At 39.1% G+C, this 21888-nt stretch overlaps 1 protein-coding gene across 8 annotated transcripts; it reads left to right on the top strand.

The window, feature by feature from the left end:
* Positions 1–4836: 4836 nt before the first annotated feature.
* On the top strand, positions 4837–20340 carry clockb (clock circadian regulator b). 8 transcript variants are annotated; one of them, XM_027032160.3, is made up of 21 exons: positions 4837–5106; positions 7264–7382; positions 9151–9210; positions 9325–9473; positions 9919–10010; positions 10186–10275; positions 10784–10901; positions 11217–11330; positions 11563–11681; positions 12129–12211; positions 12375–12481; positions 12686–12848; positions 13410–13485; positions 14819–14966; positions 15556–15677; positions 15963–16037; positions 16175–16321; positions 16837–17043; positions 17476–17579; positions 17787–18018; positions 18302–20340. In XM_027032160.3, the coding sequence occupies exons 2-21, from the start codon at positions 7366–7368 to the stop codon at positions 18509–18511; spliced, it is 2433 nt and encodes an 810-aa protein (XP_026887961.1). In that variant the 5' UTR covers positions 4837–5106; positions 7264–7365; the 3' UTR covers positions 18512–20340. The 8 variants fall into 8 exon arrangements, with proteins under 8 accessions (XP_026887961.1, XP_081570461.1, XP_081570460.1 ...); XM_081714335.1 differs by having other exon boundaries at positions 14816–14966; positions 16837–16884; positions 17479–17579; XM_081714334.1 differs by having other exon boundaries at positions 14816–14966; positions 16837–16884.
* Positions 20341–21888: the final 1548 nt, after the last annotated feature.

Below are 21888 nucleotides of genomic sequence, written 5' to 3'. Positions count from 1 at the left end.
CGTGTGTATATGTTTATATATGTTTCCTTTTTAGGCTACGCAGTTACAGTGGCTCTGTCTCTTTTATGACGCCACCTTCCATTTGTGGATCACAAACGTCATAAGGAACGTCTTAGGGCATAAAGCCTTTGTGCGTCGCTCCTGAAGGTGCTGTCTCAACAGTGGAGCAGGTCAAGGTAATCGGGGCAGTAAAAGAGGTCGTTTTTAAATGTGTTTCCAGCGTTTGTTGTAACATTTATTTCCAGTTTATCTCCTAAATTGCCAGTAAGGATGTTATGAACGAGTAGACTGTCATTGTCAAATGTAAAATCATGGATGTTATGAGTGCCCCACTATATTGTTAGTATAGCATAGAAGTCTCATTAGCCAAGCGCTCCAGTTTAGTAACTTAGGCTCATTATTAACTTGATTTAACTTATTTGTTACACGACAGTGTTCGTTCTGTTTGGCTTTTGATTATTGTCTAGGGAGCAAAGAAAAACAGGTTTATCCGGCTTCGAGCAGAATATAGCGGTCTGTTCACAGGAGCAAAAAATACCGCTAGCTACGGTTGAAGGGTAAGGATAATTTTATTAGCTTCTAGGCCAACGTTACTGTCTCAATAGCAACACACACCAAAAAAGCGACGAGCCGTGGCATTTAGGTTAACGTTAATTTTAAGGCACATATTCGATCATTATTTCCCACGTTTACTGCATTTCAAGGAAACATGGATATTTCAACGCGACTTTATACCTGCCATGAATGAGTTTGAGTGTCGGGTCTAGGCCATGATTTAATTTTAAACCTCATGGTAATAGAATGCCTTTTTAGTAATATTATCATTTTAGGAACATAGCACGAGTGAAAATCTCCAATATAACAGGAAATTGTGCCATGCTTTTTTTCCCTCGACGTCTGTAAAGCATTGCTACTGCAACTATAACTTGTGCAATGTGTACAATGCAAATAAAAAATGTATAGTTTTATGGGAGAAGCGTTTTTTGCTCTTTTTTTCCCCCAGACCATTGTAAACAAATATACAGGAGGCCAGTAAAACTGATCCACTGAACTTGGGGTAAGACATGCTACTGGTTGTAGCATAGAAAAACACAGAAAATAATTCACATTATTTGTTCCAGTTTCAAATTGCACTGCTTCTTTTTATCATATTGGAAAATATATCGCTGGTGGATAACATGACCCCTTCCTCAGAACAAAATGGGATAATTTGAAGAAATAAATTATTTAGGGCTACATTTCTCTTATGACTTATGTAGTCTGCAACTATTACAGCAGTTTGATGGTGTGGGAGCTGTTGAAATGATCGATGTAATAAATGTAAATGACAGTCACAGTAATCATCTATTCCCAATGTGGTTTTAGGATTATAAACATCCAGTTTCAGGCCATGGGCTGGAGAATGGTAGGCCCACAGTTGTCACTTTGCTCAGGTTTGTCCGGAAGAGATTTTAGCACAGAGGTCATCAGTACCCCCCACCTAATAGCTTCAACCCAACAGGATACAGCAGGGCCAAGTTCTAGTCCAAACACCCCAAGTCCAGTAGCTGACAAGGGTCAGTCAGGAGCAGGAGGTATTCAGCAACCATGGTGAAAGAGAGGCAGAGGGGATGTCGATGAGCTCCTGCAGTTCCTCCGAGAAGATATTTTATTTTTGAGGGAGTATGAAGCAAGGGAAAAGTGTGACTCTTTTCACTGCTGGAGAAAATAATTAATAAATGAAGTTTAAGTTAGGTTCTAAATTTTATTCAAATATTTGTCACATTAGTGTCCTGTTTTCTTTAAGCATGTCACCAAATATTTTTTTAGAAAGAAACATGATGGACACAATGTAGTCAATGTTAATTTTAATAAATGCAGTAATTAAACTAACTATTTACAAGTAATTACATAAAACTATGTACAAGTACTCCAGGTATTACAAGTACATTACTAAAAAGATCAAAAGAAAAAGTAAGGTATAAAATTAGAAAACATCTACTGATCCTACAACAGGGAAATTGAAAATGAACAAAATCGTTAAACCAATAGAATGAGCACACTTTACCATGTACTTATGAATCAGGGTAGTTCATTGTCATTTATATAACCACAGTGTTTAATAGTGCTCTTCACTTACTTGATCAAAATATACATGGTCACTAGGTGCCTGAAGCATAGACACTTCAATGCATGGGCCCTCACACCACCTGAACACCTCAGCACAGGGGCCCTCACACCAATTGACCACCTCAGCACACGGCCCATCATGGCACCTGGCCACCTCAGCACATGGGTCCTCATGCCACCTGGCTATCTCAGTATAGGCTCTCATGCCACATGGCCCCAGTGGAAGCTTCCAGGGTCACTGGCCTTTGAATGGGATGAGTGCCACTGGTGTCATCAGGCAAGGATACCCCCATCACCAAACAAGAAATGTCCTGGTGGAGGATGACTTTGACTTTGATGTCCTGTATTTCAGGATCCAAGAATAATGTGTGCTTTCAGGGTAGGCAGCAAATATGTCTATGAACTAGGTCTGGGGGTTGCAAACAAACTGAAGCACAACGGAAGAATACAGCTTCCTGTTCTTGTAGTACTGACCATCAGAATTGGTTGGTGAATTGATGCGAATGTGGGACCCATCAATTGCCCCAACAGCATTTTCCTGAAAGCTGGATGCCTTGCTAGCATTGTAAAACTACATCCAACTTCCATGAAGTCTGCTCCACATGCTCTATATGCATAATTATTCCATATGCTTGTAACACCACCCTAAAGGAAGTGCCACTTGCTAGCCAAAAAAGAAACCGTATGGTCCCCAGGACTGGTTCCCAGTGATGCCAGCATTCCTGACTCAGCAGAAGGAGAGGGCATCAAGGCTGAACCTGAAGTTGTCCCTGGTGTCACTTCCATCAGAAAAACACTGCAGATTATGATTAATAACATTTTCTAATTGATGACAAGGTGTTTTAGTGTGGACACTTAGTGAGATTACTTACTAAGGTTCTTGTTATTGTAATACTAATATAGTAATACAGTTGTATTATGTGTTATTCTACAATGAATATACATAATACATATATAGTGATAATATATGAATAGTAACAATACTAGTGGCCAAGATAGTACTAAATATGTTAAATGCTTAATTTTAAAAAATTACTTTAGATTTGCCTACTTGCTAAACATAGAAATAATGAGAACCTGCAGAAAGGTTCTCACACAGGGTTAATATGGCTTTTTGCTAATGCTATCTCAGAAGTTCAAGCGTACATTATTTGACATGAATTTTCTCAGATGAAATGCTTGATTCACACATTGAGCCATAAATGAATTTCTTGTTATGGCCTTCAAAAACTAATCCAAACAGATAGCATCAATAAGCAGTTTATTTGTAAACTTAATAAGTGGAAAAGGCTTCATTTCTTTTCAGCACTTACTAGATGCAGATTTAATCATATATATTAATCATTAGAGCCTTTTTAATCATAGTGACTTTACTAATACAGAGTGAATGCTATGTATAAGAGGTACCAAAGTTTATGCAAGTACATCTAATGAAACAGTATCAACAATATGAGATGTAAAAAGGAGGGTTAAATTATTATTTTTATCGCACACTATCAGCAAAGATAGTGGGTTAAGTCTAAATAAATGTCAATTATATTGCCCATATTTCTTCTCTATATAGGCCTGTAACCATCTTGTGATTATTAAGTCCTGGACCCTCAACACCTGGACCCTCAATTACAATTCCATAGCCAAGAAAGCCCAGCAATGACTCTACTTCCTGAGGAGGCTGAGGAAAGCTCATCTCCCTCCCATCTTGCTCACCATGTTCTATTGGGGCACAACAGACAGCATCCTGAGCATCTCCATCAATGTCTGGTTTGAAATTGTTCCATCTCGAACCACAAGAAACTGCAGGGAATAGTGAGGACAGATGAGAAGATAATCTGGATCTTTCTCCCCTCCATCATGGACGTTTACACCACTCATTTTCTGCACTGAGGAGTTTCCAGCATTGTGGATCATCTGACACACAAACCTTTCTCTTTCCTGCTGTCTGGGAGGAGGTTACAGAAGCAATAGGGCCCTCATTACAATAGGGCCCTCATTGAGAAGCCATCAGACTTCTCAACTATCCAGACACACAACAAATATTTAACAAATAATGCATTCCACTTAACAAATATTGTACTCTTAGATTCTTGCACTGTTACCTCAGTGACTTGATTTGCAAGCTTAATGAGTAGACTAACTGGCTTGCCACACTGCTACGTGCTGAGGAGGAACAATCAAAAACACATGCAATATTATTTTGAGTATGACGCTCACAAGGAAAAGACTAAGCTCTATCTGACCTGAAAATTAGACAATTAATTCCTAAAGAAGAGTAAGATACATGTGAGTTTAAATCGAGCATTAGGTTATTTTCTCTGGTTCAATGTATTATTTGTTTAACCAACTTAATGAATAACAGATTAATATTTAACTATTTGAAAGTCTGTTTTCTCATATTCCGCTGCGGCGGGAGAGCGCTTGGCTTGCCTGGCAATAAAGCATCAGAACCGGCGCCCCCGTCCCGACAGTCCAAATCCAAATCCCCTGTACACCCTGGAAAGTACAATTTCTCAAAAAAAAGGGGGATGGGTGGGTTATGAATAATAATGATGTTACAATTTTAAGAAATCTTTTTTTTTTTCGATCAAGATGTAGATACGTAAAATACTGCTAAGACACCTAATAGCCTGCATCACTCGCTACAGCCGACCACGACTTATAAGATACTGCCCTCGACACTGTGCCACAGTAGGCAGTAACTTGCAAAATAGTGCGCCCTAAAGACTCGAATGCGCATGACAGTAACTCATAAGTAAGCACAGCATACAAAGTAGGTTAGGCCTGGTGTTTTTCTCCCAAGTCTGTATTTCAACAACATTTCAAAGACAGGAACAGAACTTAACGCTTGGGCACATCGTTGAGCCGAGTTAAAGGAAGACGAAATCTCAACCGTGCCGTTTTAGAGCACGCGCAAAGGCACCCTTGATGAGCTACTACAGTCGGGATCTAGAAGGGGCTTCCGCACGCGCCTATGTGTAGGCCTGTTGACCCACATTTTGCGTGAGTATGTTCGAGTGTGTTGAAGCCTGTCCAATCGTGTACCCGATATTTCTTGATGCACATCATTGTCATTCCATCACTGTACACTGTGCACAGCTATTTGCACCTACGCAACATGTGTATCTTCGTGTTCGCAATGTAATAACTCGCTAACCTAGCTAGCAAAGATGCTCCAAGCACAATTCCCTCATCGTATTTGCATGACATGCCGTTAGAGAAACGGTGCGGGAGACCTCAGCGAGGAGGAAACTAAGACATTTTAAACTTACTCGTTAAAACACCAATTAACACTCTTTCATGTCAGAAATGACATAGCTAGCGTTTTCCCATTTTATGGTAGCTTTATTAATAAGTAACCTGAAGTACCCATTCATTTCTCGGTACACTGCTAACTATAACTACCTTTTGTCATGGGATCACAGGTTTAGAATAAAAGATGAGTCAACTACGTCAGAGTTGTAACGTTAGTTGTGTTGGTAATTTGAATGGTTGTTGGATTTACGCACAACAAGTCATTTGGCGCTCGTATAGGGGAAATAAGATTACGATGGAAAAGGCTGGCTATAGACTGAGAGATGCGCCCAAACTATTTTAACTGTACGACATAATTCGCAGTTGTAATACATTAGCGCCGGTGTTCGTGTCGCAATTTGTAGGCTTGAATATGTGCGTCGATTTTTCCTTTATCAACAGCTTGGACTTTATAATTAAATATATTTCTTTTACACTTTCGTCAGAAAGCCTGTTTTTCGAAATTGGAATTTGCGCTGTAAAGCTAAATGATTGCTGACGTAAACGAACATAAAAGATAGAGGCTGTCAGCATTGCAGTCTTCTTTCACACATTACCAACTCTTCCGGTCTTAACAGGAATCTAAATGTAGGATGGTGTGCCTTTTAGCGTCCCACTTTAAATTAGGCAAAATACAGTAATCTATTTTATACAGTAGCACTGTCATGTTCAAGTAGCACCCCCTAAAAATAGATGCCAGTTGATGCTTCTACTCATCTGGTTTGGTGTTCTATTACTAAGAGGAGTCTTGTAGCAAACTACAATAATTGTAATAACCCATATAGCGGTTTTTTTTTGTTTTGTTTTGTTTGTTTTTGTTTTTTGTTGTTTTTTTACATTTTAGATTCAAAACACTTTTTAAGCGTTTATAAGGGAAACATATTCCTCCAAATTAGTGATGCTAATGTTACCTTTTTTGCCTGAAACAGGTTCCTCTGAATAAAGCTAATGGAAGCTGACGTGGTTAGAATTTGGTGGAGCACAAATTATATTCCAGCCTGTCATTTTACTGGTGTGTACAATAGTGGAGTTAAAATGGATGAAACACAACTCAGAACTAGTTATTTAAAGCAGTCTAATAAACAGTCTAATGGATGTAGCATTTACTCCCTCCAATGCTTCCTTCCTGATTTCAGTCACTCAGTTTTCCCCCTCATTCACTCTTTCACATTTTGCACATTGACAATTTTCCACAAGGGAGCACTGTTAGCACTGAAGTATTTGTTATGTGCATTATTGCAAGGGCAAAAACTGGTGGTGGCACTCGGACACTTGTTCCTAGCTTAAACTCTTATTTTGATTTGTATAAGAAGAATAAGTTGGTTCAAATGAGAAGTTTCTGTGTTTGGGCTTTTAGGATCTTGTCACTTGGTGAGACCATTTTTTTGCATGTTACATTAACTTTCCAGTGACGGTTCTTTCTCTCTTTCTGTATTGCTTGAAAGAGCATAGAAAGTGCATTCCTAACCAATTGGAGTTAATGAGTGCCTTATTTTGGGTGCAGTTAAAGCTACATTATTAACTGTTGACCTCAGACATGCATGAGAATCCACTGTAAGAATTCATATTTTCAGAACAAGAGCTTTTGTGAAAACAGGTTTGTGCAAAACACCACTGGCCCTTGTCTTTAACTACAAGGCCTCTCTCTCATGCTCCAGGAGAGGCTGGTTAGGTGTACCGTGGCTTGCTTGTGTTTAATGGCAGACCCATCAGATTGGCTGATGTTAAAAATGCACAGAAGGAAATACACAGAAACCAGAGGCATTCCTACAAATCTCCACTCACAGTCTGTTTCCAGCTGTTTTTTTAAAACTATTTGTGAATTTTGTGTGTGTGTCTGTCTGTTTTTTGTGTGTGCATGGACAGACATGCCCGTGTCTCTGCAGGCTGTCAGATGGTTCCCTTTCAAATGTCTTTCCGATGCTTGAAGTGTTTCTTCCACAGACTGACCCATGAAGCATCATCATCATGAGCTCTATAGACAGGTATGACTATAACACCGGTATGACTATAACACATCTATGTCTATAACAGGTATGACTGTAACACAGGTATGACTATAACACATCTATGTCTATAACAGGTATGACTGTAACACAGGCATGACTATAACATATCCGTGTCTATAACAGGTATGACTGTAACACAGGTAGGACTATAACACAGTTATGACTGTAACAGGTATGACTATAACACATCTATGTCTATAGCAGGTAGGACTATAACACAGGTATGACTGTGTAACACAGTCTGGGGGTTGCTGTGGCTGGTCTGATAGAACACTACAATTGGTTTTGGTATCATAATCTCATCTTTCAGAGTAGCCTCAGAAGGCTGGGTGATAGGAGAATATTTTCTTGTACTTGTGGTAAGTACCGTCACAATACTTTTTTTAATGTATCAATATTTCTCTGACATCGACCAGCTGCATGATTTATAAGCTGTAACGCTGCTGGCCTGAGTGCCGCAGGGTGCGGGGCAGGACGCACAGACTCCCTCGACTGTGAAGGACGTTTATTGACAAAACATAGACGACAACGGTGGCACTCATATACAACATTTACGGTAATCATGACTACGCAATTAACATTAGATGAAGAACACATACCCAGTAACATGTGACTCACACAAAGCAACGTTATGGCTACAGAGGTCGACATTAACACATATGTAGTGACAATGACCAACGAGGATGCACACACTGACGGGGGTTTAAATAGACAGACAGACATTCAACATTAAACCCTGTGCAGGTGTGTGCAATCGCGTATAGTTACAAACTATACATGTGAGTCCTCCTGCACGCGGCGGGCCGTACCACGTGACTCATGGGGTGAGGAGCCTTCCATGACATAAGTTTGTAAACAGTAACCAGTGATTCACAGTGTTAAATTTAAAGCTGCCCTGTTGGATGTTGGCATATGTATGTAATATTTTTTGTTTGGATCCTTCTCAAAATGACGTTTTTTGTAAACATCTAATTTCTATGATGCATATAATGTACTGCAAAAATGTCTACAAGTAGAGCACACAGTACAAAAACTAAATATATGAAACCATGTCTTTTGTCATTTTAGCAATGCATAATAGCCAGTCTGCCGGAGACTAAAATCTAATTAAGTGGGCAAGGACCCAGTTGGCTGTCGTCTTTAAGATTCTTGTTATGGGTTCACCACAAGCAGTTCTTTAAAAAAAAGTGATGATATTAAATATGTATTTGGCATCAGTGTTGATTCATCAGCTATGTATAATTCAGTTGGACGGATGTACTACTAAAGTGTACTTTAGTGTACTACTAAAGCATGCAATTGGGTGGTGTTAAACACTTTCCGTAAATGCCTCTTTATAACAGCATAGCTGTGGACTTAAAAATCCACTCTTACACACATCCCACACCACAAGTACTCACATGCACGCACACACACACCCACACACACAGACACGCACACATACACATTCACTCACTGTGTTGCACAAATACACATTTTTCTGTTTCTCATGCAAATTCAGTCACTCCATCTCCACCTTACCCACAGAATGATCTTGTTTATACCAACAACTTTATTTATATACCACATTTAAAAGACAGGATGTCAACCAAAATGCTACACAATTTGATGAGTTTAAAAGATATAGATTTGAACAAATAAAAAGGTTAAACTAAAAACAAACACTACCAAAACTGCTCAGTAAGCTAAAATAATGTAACTAGGAAAGTAACAAGTTTAAGGAAGTTGCTTGTTTATACCACAGGGATGATGGAAGCATTTTTGACGGGTTGATGGAGGAGGATGAGAGGGACAGGGCCAAGCGGTAAGACGATCGCTTCTCTCTAGAATTGTTAGAAATGAGCAGACTGTCCTGCCTTCTGCCGCCACTTTACAGGCCTAGTAAAGTAACAGCTGCATTGTTCCGGTGACATTTCAGAGTTTCTCGGAATAAATCAGAGAAGAGGAGGAGAGACCAGTTCAATGTCCTCATCAAAGAACTGGGCACCATGTTGCCTGGCAACACCAGAAAGATGGACAAGTCAACTATTTTACAGAAAAGCATTGATTACCTGCATAAGCATAAAGGTGAAACACTCAAAAACACACTTCAATGAAATAAATAAACAAATAAACAAATAAATAACCTAAAAGCTTATTTTAAATGTGGTTTGGAGCAAAACATGGCATTCTTTAGTACTGCATGATATCATTCTTTGCAGCCCCAGAGTCGGTGACCCAAAGACCCCTAGAGATACTGAACAGATGTCCTTGAATATTGATTTGGTATCAGGTCCACTTGTCTCCTTAAGGCATGATTCTGAATGAGTGCTTCCATTCAGATTTATGATGATTAAGGGCCACTGCTTTGCATTTTGAGTGCTATATATCTGCTGTTGTGACATGTTGTGTGCTTTTTGTGTTATATTTGTCTTATATTTGAACTTCAGATTAATTTCCTGGCAAGCAAATGAACTGACATTTTCCAATGACAAAGGCTAATGGATGTGTGTTTGTGTGATGATGTGAAAAGAAACTGCAGCACAGTCGGAGTCGAGTGAGATCAGACAGGACTGGAAACCCCCATTCCTTAGTAATGAGGAGTTTACACAAATCATGCTGGAGGTGAGATTCTCAACTGTGCATGTGTGTGTGTGTGTTTGTGCGCGTGCGCGTAAGTCTGTGCAAGTTGACTGTGTTCATGGCAGTCTGTGTGTAAACAATGGCAGATGAGTATTATTTATTCATCTCTTCTCAAATACACTTTTCACCTCCCCTGTGGACCCTGTGTACTTTGTAGGCACTGGATGGCTTCTTCCTCGTTATCCTGACAGATGGGAACATCATTTATGTGTCTGAAAGTGTCACATCTTTGCTTGGACATCTGCCTGTGAGTGTGTTTTGGGGTGGGGGGATGGTGTGACATGAGCATGTGTTTGTGTGTTTGTAATGCTATTGTGATAGCAAAAAAGTTCATATTCTTCTTTGTATTTTGATCACATTAATTACTTAAACCAGCAGAAAATTATATCAAGCCATTTAGGATAAAGTTAGAAAATGCTCATTGATTTATGTTTAAATTGGCAATGTTTCTCATTAATTTGTCTGTGCTAACTAACTGGTAGCAAGTGCATTTTATATATATATATATATATATATATATATATATATATATATATATATATATATATATATATATATATATATATATATATATATATATATATATATATATATAGTTTTTCATTGGTTTTGTAATAGCTTATATGTTCAATCTTATCAATCTTAAGGGGATGATTTAAATTGGAAAACAAAGTACTGTATAGATTCCTATTAATTTGTTACATAGTTAGAGGTTTTAGAGAAATGTAGTGAATACTGCCTGCCCTTTGTTGTAGTCAGATTTGGTGGATCAGAACCTATTGAACTTCCTTCCTGTTGGAGAGCATGCAGATGTGTACAAAGCTCTGTCTTCACACCCGGAAGGCGAGAACCTTAGTCCTGAATACCTCAAGAGTGAGTGGTGGTAAAATCTTGTTTTGAACAAGAGCTGTGCTCTTTCAAATTGGTCATGAGAAAAAATCATTACCTAAAGCTGTTCATCTCTAGATGTGATTTTTGTAATGTAAACATAATGTAATGTAAATCTTTCTTATTTCTACCCTCATAATGTGGTCAAGCCATCAAAGCATAGCCCATCATCACACTGATCAAACATACATACTCTAATTTTCATTTTGAGTCCTCACACTTGCAGGGTGCTATCCAGTGCTTGTTGCAGTAGGATGCCTGAACTAGAATGCTCACTCTATTCTCTGGTGTCATTTCCAGCTAAGAGTCAGTTGGAGTTTTTCTGTCACCTGCTCAGAAGTACTATGGATCCCAAGGAGCTGCCCGTTTATGAATACGTCAAATTTATCGGCAACTTCAAGTCCCTTAGCAACAGTGGGTATTTGATTGTTCAATGTTTCAGCAAAGTTTCCAAGTAAACATAATGAATAATGAATAATTATTTGCACCATTTGGTCCTTATTATCTCTAGAACTGTGATCTCTTTAACTCTCTCTCATACTTTCTCACTGACTCTCTCAATTTCTCACCTCTCTCACTTTCTAACGAACTCTTTTTCACTCTGTCTCTCGCCTCTCTTTTTTCTCTTTCTTTGTGTCTTGTTTAGTGCCTCGTACAACTCGAAATGGCCTGGAAGGGGTGCTTCAGCGGTCATTGCGTCCAGCCTTTGATGACCACGTGTGCTTTGTAGCAACCGTGCGGCTAGCCAAACCACAGTTCATCAAAGCAAGTCATTTAATAAAATCTTGTTAGCGGTTCATTTTCAGTGGCTTAGCAAAAAGTGGATCATGTGTAATTGGCAGAGTTCTGCTATGCACACAGACTGAATATGAGCTGCACAGGCTTCTGTTTCTTCCCGGTTTTGAAAGCATTTCTGTGTTGACTATTTGGGAGAGATGTGGAACATATCCAATCATGTGACATTTAGAAATAGGCTTTACTGAAGACCAGTTATTGACTCCTTTCAGAATTTGGTGCAATCATTATTGATTATTACTCCAGAGCAAACCTTTTGCTTTCTTTTGAGTATTGATTGGTGAGTGTTTGCCTAAAGAACCTGTCCTCAGAACATGCACATTTAGCTTGTATTGATTATCAGTTGGCTGTTTGAATGAGATGTCTAAAGCAGATATGTATAGGGTTACCTATGTGTTGATTACTAATTGTCTGTAGGAGATGTGTACAGTGGAGGAACCTAATGAAGAGTTTACCTCACGACACAGTCTAGAGTGGAAATTTCTCCTATTAGATCACAGGTAATGGTCTCGCTTTCTTCATTCTTGCTTTTGCCTCTGTTAGAGGGTCCTATGTGTATGAGGATTTTACTGTAATGTACGTTATCCTCAGGCTAAAACTCCCTGTGTCTGATTCCAGTGAATTATGGAGCTGATGTTTTCCTTTGCTGGTTTCCTCTTGTAGAGCTCCTCCCATCATTGGCTATTTACCCTTTGAGGTGCTGGGAACGTCTGGCTATGACTACTATCATGTAGATGACCTGGAGTCATTGGCCAAATGCCATGAACATTGTGAGTAAACACAAATCTCCCCATCATACTAAATATTCTGCATTAATCATGTATGCAGGTGTGTAACTTTGTATGTGCACTGCAAAATAAATTACTCTCCAGTGGCATTTGACAGATACTCTTATTCAGAGCAGCTTACTTATTTATCAGTATGACAGCATGTGTGCGCTCTATGGGAATTGATTCCATGACCTTAATGTCCAGTCTGTGGTTGTGCAGTGATGCAGTTTGGGAAGGGGAAGTCCTGCTACTATCGCTTCCTAACTAAAGGCCAGCAGTGGATCTGGCTGCAGACGCACTACTACATCACCTACCACCAGTGGAACTCACGGCCTGAGTTCATCGTCTGCACACACACCGTGGTGAGGTGGGTTTTGTAGGCTTGCCACTGAACACAGGACATACAGAATTACATGCTATGAACACACATTCATAATTTGACAGCTGAATGTCAAGTGAATGTGTGATACTTATGTGCATACTTGGTACAGTTGTAGTGTGTGAGTTGGACTGATGTTGTGTGTCTGTGGCACTGTGTGATTGCCTTTGTCTGTTAGAACATTTCATAGCACTCCCGGTGTTTGTAACCATTCTAACCGTGCAATCAATAAGAAAAGGCTTAATACCAGTAGATGACGCATGGCCTGAGTATTTTGATCTACTAGATTTTGCTCCATACTCATCACAATAATTGCTGCCTTTTGTAAATGTTGTATTTCAGAAGGCAGTGGTCTAATAATGATTAATGAATAATGACACCGATTATATTCCCCAGGGGCTTACCACACCACTCACTGAGTCATGTTTGAATTCTGGACCAGTATAATGTTTATACTAGTTTGATAACATTTGTATTGTGGACCTGTTTGATGTTCTCTGACTTCTTCCATCTTCTCCTCTTTCTTATTTTGTGTTTCTCTCTTTCTAGTTATGCAGAGGTGCGAGCAGAGCAGCGGAGAGAGATGGGCTTGGAGGAGTCGCCTTCTGAGCCTGTAGTAGATAAGGTGAGACAGAATAAAGGTGAAATGAATAACTGATATAGTTGACTAAAATTGCGCAGTGGTAACACCTTCACGACCAAAAACCTCCAAAATGTGGGAGCATTGCACTCTTACTTCAGCCAATAAACCTGTGAACTGCAACACTGGCAAACCGGCATAACCAACGGGAGCACATCAGTTATACTGGAGCATCTGAAAAGGAGGCATGTTGGCTGTCTGGATGTTCAGTACTTGTCTCGGTAAATTAGTTATAAAGCTGGCTAAAGTTAATGTTAAAACTAGCCATGTTCACATTATGAGCATTATGACTTCTTAATGCCATTGAACATACTAGAGAGGTTCACAGGGTGGGGGCTGGGGGGCTAGTGTTAATCTGCAGGTAGCAGTGTGAGTGTGGTCTTCTACAAATTCTCTGTACTGTGCTGAGGAGTGGGGTTTTTTGTATGTAGTGTCCTGAATTTACAATCTTAAACATTGTAAAGTTGTCATGGTGAATGGAGAACAGCTTGCTGCCAAGTTCAGAAGTTTGTAAAATGGAAAAAAAGTCTCCTGACTTTGCATGCATGCACAATGTGTGGGCTGTTCAATGATGGTGGTGTTCAAATGGATTCAAATGATCTATGGGATTGTTAAATCTCATTCAAACTTGACTATTGGAAAAACTGACAGCCCTAATAATGAAATGATTAAATAATAATTACCTCCATTTAACATGAAATTGGACTAGAGGGGCAACATTTATTTAGAATGCAATTCAATGTGCATTTCTATATCTACACAGCATTCTAGAGTCAAGGACATAAAATATGGCTTGAATGTAGGTTATATATTTAATTAAATATTGGAGTTTAAAGGAGTATTTTAAACTCTCCTGCCTGCTAACTGTCTTTTTATATCAAATGCAGTCTGAAGAAGAGACATGTCTGTACAGACTACATTTTTCTATCCTCATCCACTTGTTTATTTGTTTGAAATTTAGATGGATGTTTCATTTATTTGATTAAGGGAATGCTGCTGTAGTTTTATTCTATTTTATTGCTGCTATTTTACTTATCCTTGGTTTTACATTTTGTCAATAAGAATGGATAATTGAGTAATTGTGCAACCCACAATCCAAATAGCCAATTAACCATTTCAAGTAATCGATAGACTATCAAAATAGATATAGACAGTGGGAAAATCATGGCTCATCTGTTCCATTCCAGACCAGCAGTGCTGAAATATTCATGTCACTGAATAATGCACAAAATGCAAATGTATGTTTGTTTACTTGGCTCTTTTGTGCTATTACACAATCTTAAGTAAAATCTGCCCTCTGTGTTTCCATGTCTAGCAGTGCCATGACTCAGGTTCAGAGTCACAGTTGAATACCTCCAGCCTGAAGGAGGCACTGGAGCATTTTGATCACAGCCGCACTCCATCCACCTCCTCCCGGAGCTCCCACAAGTCCTCCCACACAGCTCTCTCTGACAGCACATGTACCTGTGAGATTCTTTTTGCTATAGAATAATATTTTTATAGTGTATAAAACATACATTACAGTGTAACAGAATGCTACTCCAGGAGTTGCTCCATACATGGTATTACTTGCTGATATATTTAAGCTCTCGATGTGCATTGTACATTTTGTCTTTAGCTTGACAGTCTTTGATTTGATTAAAACAGACATGCAAAAATACACCCATCCTTTCGTTAATAAGATACCGAGCTATTTTTTATTAACAATCTAATACTTCTGCTGTTCTCTATCTTAAATAACTACTATGAGCATGAAATAGAATAATAAATACAGAGAATCCCATTTACAAGACTTTGAGGAAGACAAAAAATGGGATATAATTTTCTTTATAATAAAAAAAAGGAAATTTACTGGCTTAACTGTTTTTATTTATATATAATTGGCTAGCACAATTTATGGCTGTCTTGGCCATTGAACAGCACAAGCTATCCAAATCTGAATTAATGCTGTTGACTTTATTTACACTATGAGCATGACTCATCAGTGGCAGGGCCTAGTAAGTAGTTATTTGAACTGTGCTTCAGTGACTCACCACTGCTTCCTATGTGTATCAGCCACACCCTCAAAGCTGCAGATAGAGGTGAACCCTCTTCCTTCTCCTCCTCCTCCTCTTCCTCTTCCTACTCTTCTTCGGGTCACCGGGCAGTCACAGCGGTGCTCTTTGGGCAGTGGCCAGGTGAGGTACACCACACAGTTCCAGCCAGTGACATCACCGCACAGTTTTCCCCCTTGCAGCTCATAGCCTTTGCGTGTAACCCCCCCATCCCCATGCCTTCAAACCACTTGATCACGATCGTCTTGGGTGTGAGTGGGTGACGTGAATCAGGAGTGTTGAATTAGTGATGAAGTAGTAAACATGCTGAACATGGGGTCCTATAGCTGTTATGGTTCTCATTGTCTTGCTTGGAATCGCAATATGAGTCTGTTAGTCCATGAGTTTTTTTGGTTGATTTCCATACAGACTGTCAGTTCCCAGAATACACCACAGACTGCATCTCCTGTTCAGGGCAACCAACAGCATCAGACTAACGCACAGGTAAGAAGCTGCCCACCTGGCTGAGCGTCTGTTACACTCTACCTTGAATTTACAAAGCAAAGTACCTCTAGATTAAGACTTTCTTTGTGTATGTTTACATCTCTCTGTGTGTGCATGTGTGTGTGCATGAGTAATAGTATTCTGCTCAGTTGAATGCCATGCAGCATCTGAAGGAGCAGTTGGAGCAGAGGACGCGCATGATCGAGGCCAACATTAAGAAGCAGCAGGAGGAGCTGAGACAAATACACGAACAACTGCAGCGTGTGCAGGGCCAGGGGCTTCAGGTATCTCTCCCTTCTAACCCATGTGTACCCCACTCACAGTCCCAGGGGTAGCGCTCCACTGCATCTTATGCATACCCTACTCGCAGTGCCAAGAGTTTCAGGTAGCATTCCACTCCAACCCATATGTACCCTACTCATAGTCCCAAGGCATCTGGTAATACTATACTTATTAAACAAATGTATGTTCAGTACTCAGAAAATTAAATGACTGTCACACCTCTAGCACTTTTAGGAACTGCCTCATTGTTCATGCTTGACCCTGGTGTGATGTTCACTATAGGCTCTAATGAAATGTTCACTATAGATCCGAATGAGATCACCCTAGATCCTAATGTGATGCAATACATCACCCTAGACCCTAATGTGATGCAATACAGTCAAATAACCCATTATATAACAGTTATGTTAACTCCTATAGAGCCTGTGTAGGTAAGGCTGGTCTAGGCCAGTATTGAATGATTTTAATGGGAATAACAGATTTGCTATTATAGTAATGGGCTTTTGGTTTCTTCCAGATGTTTGTACAGCAGGCAGGAGGAGGGGTCAATATGCCGCTTCCTTCGGTGGGTGGCACTTCAATCCTAGCTGTAGGGTCACAATGTGGAGTTGTAGCCATTCAGGGGCAGAGTATCACAAGCACTGCCCACAGTGGAACTCAGAATGCCCTCCCACAACAAGCTCTACCCTCTCAACAGAGTCAACAAGTCTCTGCGCTCACACAGGTTAAGACACACCTTCACTCGTTTCCCTCAAAAAAAACCAAACAAACATTGTTCAAGACTAATGGATAAGGAAATTAAATTATGAATTTAGAGTCCCCTAAAACAAGTCCCCTGAAACATGTTTGAAGAGAACATTGTTTAAGAGAAAGTACATCAAATAGCAGCCCAGGGAGAAAACACTTTCCATGAAAGTCAGTAAAGGCCTAAAAGCCATTCCCTAACCCCAAAGTACTTCAAGTGCTTTTTCTGTCCTCTTGACATTTGCACATTTGCTGTTCAACGAATCCATTAAAATTACATCATAATAGTCTCCCCTTGTTGCCCTTGATATGACATCATTATGGTGGTGCTACTGAGGTGGATCAGCATTTTTGGAACTACTTTGAATGACATAATTTCTGTCTTTTGTAACCCCCCCCCCCCCCGAATCAGCAGGGCCAGGTATATAACACCATTGGTCAGCCTGCCAATGCCAGTATGGTGCAAATACCCAGCACTTTGGCACAGAACGTCAATCAAGGAGCTTCTATCAACAGGTGCATGCAAACAAACATATACACAGATTCCTTATACATATTTCACTTATCCCTCACCTCGTCTCTTTCTGATATATATATAGAACTAAGATTTATAATGTAGTGCAAAAGGTTTCCAAATAAACAGGATGTCCATCTGTCTGTCTGTGTGTCTCTAGTTTCTATAATTTATATGCCTCAGTCTCACACAGCTTGGCCCCTCCTCAGGTTTCCCACAGGGCAGCAGCTGGTGACGAAGCTAGTGACAGCACCTGTAGCATGTGGTGCCGTGATGGTCCCCACCACCATGTTCATGGGTCAGGTGGTGACTACCTACAGCCCGTTGGCACCGCAACAGGGCCCGGCACAAGCCACCACCCAGCCCGATGCTCAAAAGCAAGCGGCCACAGTGCAGCCAACGCAGCAGCAAGGATTGCCACAGCAGCAGACATTTCTACAGGTAATGCTGGTTCTCGCAAAATGGACACGAAAACACAGTAATATTTGTAAGCAAAAATATTCTGGCTAAGCTGCTCTACCTCTTGTGTGTCCTGTGTAAAATAAAGTAAAAAGTATTTGCATACTTCTTTTGACCACTGAGTGACAGCAGTTTCTTGAAATAGTGATGTGTGTTGAATTTCATGGTGCAAGACTTGCACCAATTGATGAGTAACAATCTTTTCATTTTTTGTTATTGAAATGATTATAAAAACATATGAACTTTGTTTTCTTGCTTCGGTCAGGGCACCCGTATTCTTCATGGCAACCAGCCCACACAACTAATTCTACAGGCTTTCCCTATTCAACAACAGAGTGTATTCCCCACAACACAACAGCAACAACGTCAACAACAACAAAGGCCACAACAGCAGCAATTGAAACCTCAGACTCAAAAGCAGCAGAAAGCTCCTGCCTCTCATCGGACTGATAGCTTGGGTGCCCAATCCCAGTGACACAGAAGAGGGCAGTAGCCAGTGGTGCTTTTTATAAATCATAAAAACAGTGTTAATTGGAAGGTAATTGGCATAATCTGACAACAAGGGTATTTCTTCCATGGTGACTTCTATAGTTTCTTAACAGAAACCTCTTAAACAAAGAACCCATCATAACAGCACGGAATGTGACACCACCAGATGGTTATCATTGCAACTGCACAGAACTCCAAACATTTCACAGTAACAGAAGGACAATGCAAGGCCTTGACACCATGGGTTTTGCAGCTTCTTTTTTTTTCTTTGTATTTATTTAAGCAACATGAATCAGGATACACAATGAAAAGGAAACTCTGAAAACTCCCTCCTTATGACCTGTACTTTGCGACCTGTGTAACATGCCATGTAGATTTTCAAGCGTGAAGGATCACCACCAGAAAGCAGTTATTTTATACCCTGCATGAGAGCGTAAACTTTCACTTGTAGTTCTACTGTCATGATTTTATTTTGTAATTGTATTCTAAGGAGAGAGAGAGAGAGAGATTTTGGTTGCTTGTAGCATCTATTAGGCTTGAGGCAGTAAAAAAGAGCACATTTACTTTATCTTAATTATTTTCTTTTGAAACATTTTATTCAGAAGGGGACAGTGTTAACTCTTTTCTGTAGTTATCGGATCTTTGAAGTGCCAAGAATTGGTTAAACATCCCCTAAACAAAGTATTTAAAAGAGTAAATTAATGTTTCTCTCCAAATTGTGTATAGGATATTAATTGCTTTTGAATGATGATTGTAGTCCTCTTAAAAGTGTCTTCCTCTTCCTGTTGTGTTTTGTACATACTGTGTATATGCGGACTGAATTGACACTCATAGCGATCTTCTTGCTTGTGTGTGTGTGCGTGTGTATGCACGCATGTGTGTGCGCACTTCTGAAAGCAGTTTGAGCAGGTGCATTTTATGTCTTGATGTAAAAAACAGACAAGGGTGTGTGTGTGTGTGTGTGTGTGTGTGTGTGTGTGTGTGTGTGTGCGCACGCGCGCAGACCCTCGGTCTACAAACAGTTTGCATATATTTGTATTTTTCAGATATAGGAAATATAAGAAATATGGTTGCATTAAAACTTGAAACTCTAGAAACTGTTTCAGAAACTGATAACTGCTCTAGCATTCCATGCCCTATTGGTTTTGGGGATTATGCAACAAGCCATGTTCAGCCATATCCAGTGAAGTGTTGGGGGGGGGGGGGGGGGGTTCATATGTTTGTGAGATGGAAAACTCTTTAATACTCATGTCATTTCTGTCCTATTTTATGTGATTATCTTCAGAAGATGTAAATCCTCTTTCTTGATCTGAATTGAATCTCCAAATGGTATTGCTTAGTGTAGGTATTGGTGTTTTCAGCTGTTGAGCTGAATGCTTTTTATCTAATTTTAGGTTGTTCATGTATGTGTGTGTGTGTGTGTGTGTGTGTGTGTGTGTGTGTGGCTGGTAGGCAAGTACAGTTTTCTTCACAAAGGTGTGCTGCATTATTAAAACTTTGTTCTCTTTCCTTATTGCTGAATGGGCACTATGTGTCAGCCCAGGCGATAACCAATCAGTTCTTGCGTTGCAGTAATTTAACACTCTAGAGAGCTCTCCACTGGCTTGGTAGCTGTATACCTCAGAAATCCATAGTACTGCAAACAATTTTCTATAAGGAAAAATTTTAAGTGACTTTATTTTCATATGGTAATGGATTTAAATGCGAAGCTGTGTATAGACCGTTAACACTGTTGTGAAATTGTATGCATTGTAAAGTGCTAGAAATCGGACAGGTTACAACAAATGTGCTGTCTAACGCACTTCCATTTCAGAACATATGAACTAAGTCCATCTTTCCATGACCAAGCTATCATTTTTATAGGTTTCATATAATTAACATACATTTTCCATCTATCCAAAACCTGCTTGTGGAGTCTGTGTTCAGTTGTTGAATTTTAAGACCAAACCAAACAGCATAATATTACTGGTGAATAGATCAGGGCAACAGTTCTGTCTATTAGTATATGTCTTTTTTATTGTTGTTTCTGTAATTTTTCTGTAATTATCTATACACCAAAGATGATGATATGGAATTTGTCAGATCAGATGTACATGTTCATAATGCTGCATTTATCCAACATCTTGCGGTTTGGTTTGTAATAACATGCAGAGGCACCATGGTGTGCTTCCCAAAAATGAATCCTTTCAAAAGAAACCCCATACAAAATAGAATATTAATATGTATTTAATAATATATTTTGACTTATTTTAAGTTTCATATGGGTTATGACCTGTATAGTTATGGTCATTTTTGTGTTTAATTTTGGTTTATTTTGTACAATTGAGTGTTTTTCTTCCTCTGTTGTTAGGCTAAAGTGTGAGACGTGTACAAGAATGCTTGTAATCCACACAAGGACCTAAAATGAAGGACAAAAAGAGAATGAAAAGCAAAGTGGAACAGAATATTAATTTCCATGTATTCCAAACTACTGAAACTGACCTCCCATGTTACAAAGGTTGTTAAAATAGAATATCTTTCAGTCATGGTCAGTTACATCAGCATTGGCAATCTGATGTGTAAAATAACATTTAATTCTATAATCGATGTGAACCTCTAAGATAAAAAGTGTTAACTCAACTCAGATCATGTCTCCATTAATGTTTAAGAATTTGTAAATGTAGTCCTTTGCAAGCTACTGATTCTTGCCCGCTTTTAATAATATTCAGTCTTGAAATAAATCTGACAATATATGACTAAAATTTTGTGGTCATTTCCATGGTGTAATATTTACAAAAGGCAAGAATGCACTTTCTTTGTCATGTACATATATACTCATTCTTATGTTTTATCATCAATTGTGTATCAAAGCATTTTTTAAAGCTGAATTTTAAACATGTCTGTCATGTCTTGTTTATTTATTTATTTATTTATTTTCATAGGATCAGTTTGAAAGTTCATATATACATTTTTGTTTTCTACCACAGCTTCATTGTAAATGCTAAGTTGATGCAGAAACATCTATATTTGTGATGGTGCTGAACAAATTCACAGGTGTTTCATACCTGTATCCTACCTCAGTCCCTAAAAATAGATACAGATAACATATTACAAATGACCTAAAACACTTAATCTAAAAAAAAAATCAAGGAACATGTACATGAGATCCCTTTAGTTCCAGAACACGATGCATATATACAGTATTATGACCTAATGACATTTGCTAAAGATGAAATGAAGCCACTAGATATTAGACAATAAGAAAGCCTCAGCATGTACTATATAAGTGTTACATGCTAATTGGTATCTGTTATTGTTTATCCAGTCTTACCCACAATAGGTATTTTACTTACAGTGCCTTTTAATGACCTTGCTATTTATATG

The sequence above is a fragment of the Electrophorus electricus genome, chromosome 5, assembly GCF_041902795.1.
Source record: "Electrophorus electricus isolate QZ-2024a chromosome 5, ASM4190279v1, whole genome shotgun sequence".
In the NCBI taxonomy this organism is placed as follows: domain Eukaryota; kingdom Metazoa; phylum Chordata; class Actinopteri; order Gymnotiformes; family Gymnotidae; genus Electrophorus; species Electrophorus electricus.
Note: the sequence above shows the minus strand (reverse complement) of the source record. Positions and strands in the feature narration are given on the sequence as shown.